The 2,917-nt window shown below is 24.0% G+C and overlaps 1 protein-coding gene across 1 annotated transcript; it reads right to left on the reverse strand.

The window, feature by feature from the left end:
• Window positions 1-1,317: 1,317 nt before the first annotated feature.
• LOC135926157 (glutathione S-transferase 1-like) lies at window positions 1,318-2,362 on the reverse strand. Its single transcript, XM_065461889.1, has 5 exons — window positions 2,168-2,362; window positions 2,068-2,126; window positions 1,887-2,028; window positions 1,738-1,846; window positions 1,318-1,685 (listed from the first exon to the last, which is right to left on the reverse strand). Exons 1-5 carry the CDS (start codon window positions 2,312-2,314, stop codon window positions 1,495-1,497), a joined length of 648 nt encoding a protein of 215 aa, XP_065317961.1. The 5' UTR covers window positions 2,315-2,362; the 3' UTR covers window positions 1,318-1,494.
• Window positions 2,363-2,917: the final 555 nt, after the last annotated feature.

The raw sequence follows: 2,917 nt of genomic DNA on the forward strand, positions 1-2,917 counted from the left end.
AGGCTCATTGAAAAGTTTCATTTTATTTTGAAAAGAGACCATATTTTCCGCGTGAATAGATAGAACATTATCTGCGACTTTATATGATAAATGTTTAAAATAAATTTTTTTTTAAGGGCGTTCAATTCAAAAAAAAACATATATGAACCTTGGTAAAAATAAAAATTATTCAAAAAAAAAAGCTTTTTAAAAGGGAAATTTGTAAAAAAATATTTGATATTTAACATAATTTGAATATTATTACTATTACATTTCGAAAAAATTTTTAGGTTTTAAGGATATAGTAATATATTTTATATATAATGTACAATATCTTCCTTTTTTTTAAAAAACGTGTCAAATATAAATGGTTTATCCTTGAAACACTTTTAAAAGCTTTAACTTTTAATTTTCCGAAGTCACCAATATTCAAAATTTATTTCATATTCGAAAGGAGAAAATAATGCAATATTACTAATGAATTACCAATTTTTTTTTTATCTGTTCATTGTTTTTTAAGATCTGCTATATTTTGTATAAAATAAATATCTTTTTCTTGGCCGACAGATGATATAAGATGATATCGCAATTACTCCTCAAAAATAAAATATTAATAGTTTATATATAATAATCTAGGGATGTTATAATTTTGGATATTAGTATTGGCTATCAATTTGCTATCACTGGGGTTGTTAAAATTGAAAATATTCGCCAATAGCAGTTAGAGGGCGAGGTAGATCGGCTTATTCTAAACCGGCCCTAAAAATTTTCTTTCGGTTTTTACCCGCTGTTACTTAATTTTTTATGAAGAAAAGCGACATAAATTTTCACAATTATGACTAAGTGAGTGTGGCTATTTTTTGTATTTTCGTATATCGTGTAAATTTTTCTTTCTCATTATTTATTTTTTTAAGCAAAAGAATAAAATATATTCATTTGAGAGAAATGCTAAAGTGTTTGAGTAACAATTTTTTTAGGGAATATAATAAAAGATGCAAGAAAAATATAGTTTAATCCATGGGGATTCGGAATATCTAGATTTTAAATCATTTAATGAGAGCGATTTTTAAATTACAGACCCGGGGTCTTTACATTTTAAATTTAACAAATACATTTAGGGTTAAATATATTTTTAAAAATTTGGCCCAGCAAAAACAAATATACTTTATGATATATATATTTTAGTTATACTTTTCTTATAATTGATTTAGGTTTCTTCCTGAAATCAAAAATTATTTTGGTTAATGAAACAAGCTTAAAGACATCTATTTTCTCAGATCTAAATTTATTTAATCAAAATTCCCTTAAGGAAGTTGTCATATTAAATTAGTTTACACATTTAATGAATACAACTATATTTTTTTATTGTGACCAGCAACAAGAGGTGAAATTTTTTTTAAAACAACATAATGACATAATATTTAAAAAAAATATTGTTTATGCAAAATAAAGCAGTGTTGTTTGTTTAAATAAATATATATAATAAGTAATAAAATTATTATTAATTCAAAATTATCATTGTCCTTTATTGAGAGTCTTATGCATCCAATCATTAAAAGCTTGATTTGTTTCTTTATAATATGGCAATTTTTTCATTTCTTCAATCCATGCATGAATTTTTGGATATTTTACAAAATCATATTTTAGCATCCATAAAAATGAAACAGTACAAAACATCGAAATGTCAGCTAGTGTCATTTGATCTCCTATAATATATTTTTATAATTATATGTAGTTACTATTAAAATTAATATTAACCTGCAATATATTTGCTGTGATTTAATAAGGATTCTAAATTATCTAAAGCATCATGCATGTCTTTTTCTCTTTCAGGAGTTGATGGTTTATTATGAAATACTTGGGGGTACTATAATAAAATATGGGAAATATTATATAAAAGGTTAAACCGCATATTCTTTCAGAGCTGGGTAAAATTTTCCTATATCAAAATCAAATCTGCTATCAACTAATGCTCGTTTTTTAGCATCTTTTGGATACAAAGGGGTTTCACCACCATATTTATTAGCAAAATATTTCATAATTGCACGACTAGAAAAAGAAATTTACAACAAAAAATTGCATAAATACCTTTCCCATATAATAAATCCATTATCATCAATTGTAGGCACAGTATGGAAAGGATTTATCTTAATTATAATAAAAATTTATAAATTAAATAATATTCTACTTTCAAAAATTCCGGTGTTTTATTTTCTCCTTTAAATAGATCAACATCAATAATCTCAATAGGTATATTTAAGGCCTTTGCAGTCATCCATATCGCTCTGCATGGTCCGCTTCCTTTCATAATATATAATTTTACAGGATGAGACATTTAAAATTTAGAGAAAAAAAAATTTCTTACAAATTTTCAAAAAAATGTGCTTTATATCTGATATATTTGAGGTTATATTTCTCCCTGAGGAAATTAATAATTCTTTATTAACCCGAATAACGTATATAAAATGTATTTTTTTTGCTCCTTAAAGAATTTATATATTATTGTTTTTGTATTTTTATAAAATCATTTAGAAATATTTATATTCCTTTTTGATGGATGAAAATGGTTATCATTATAATAAATATATGGTAATCATTATTAAAATGACAAAAAAGGTAATATGTGATAGAAAAAAAGAATACACTCGTATTTTTAAATACTTGCATATAATTCCTTATAATAATAAAACTATTAGATTGATGGGGATAACTTATCTTTCCAAGCTTTCAACCCTATACAGGACTTTGGTCAAATAATATCTAATCTACATTTATATATATATAATCATTTATAGTTTTGTTTAACTGGCTCGTCCGCCAAAATTTTCTAAAAATATTAGCTTGGTTGGTTTTTATTTATTTTAAATTTGACCGCCCACTGTAATGTATTAACTTTTACTAAATTGTATTCTGTTATTTTGGTTTATAGCTATAATTT

This window comes from Gordionus sp. m RMFG-2023, chromosome 3 (genome assembly GCF_954871325.1).
Source record: "Gordionus sp. m RMFG-2023 chromosome 3, tfGorSpeb1-WG-v2, whole genome shotgun sequence".
Lineage (NCBI taxonomy): Eukaryota > Metazoa > Nematomorpha > Gordioida > Chordodea > Parachordodidae > Gordionus > Gordionus sp. m RMFG-2023.

Excerpts from the sequence above, each read along its gene's own strand:
- LOC135926157 (XM_065461889.1), bottom strand. The coding sequence starts at position 2,314 with ATGTCTCATCCTGTAAAATTATATATTATGAAAGGAAGCGGACCATGC. Across the intron at positions 2,127-2,167 it reads AAACACCGGAATTTTTGAAA|ATAAATCCTTTCCATACTGT; the intron begins GTAGAATATTAT and ends ATTATAATTAAG. Across the intron at positions 1,847-1,886 it reads CAGCTCTGAAAGAATATGCG|TACCCCCAAGTATTTCATAA; the intron begins GTTTAACCTTTT and ends ATTTTATTATAG.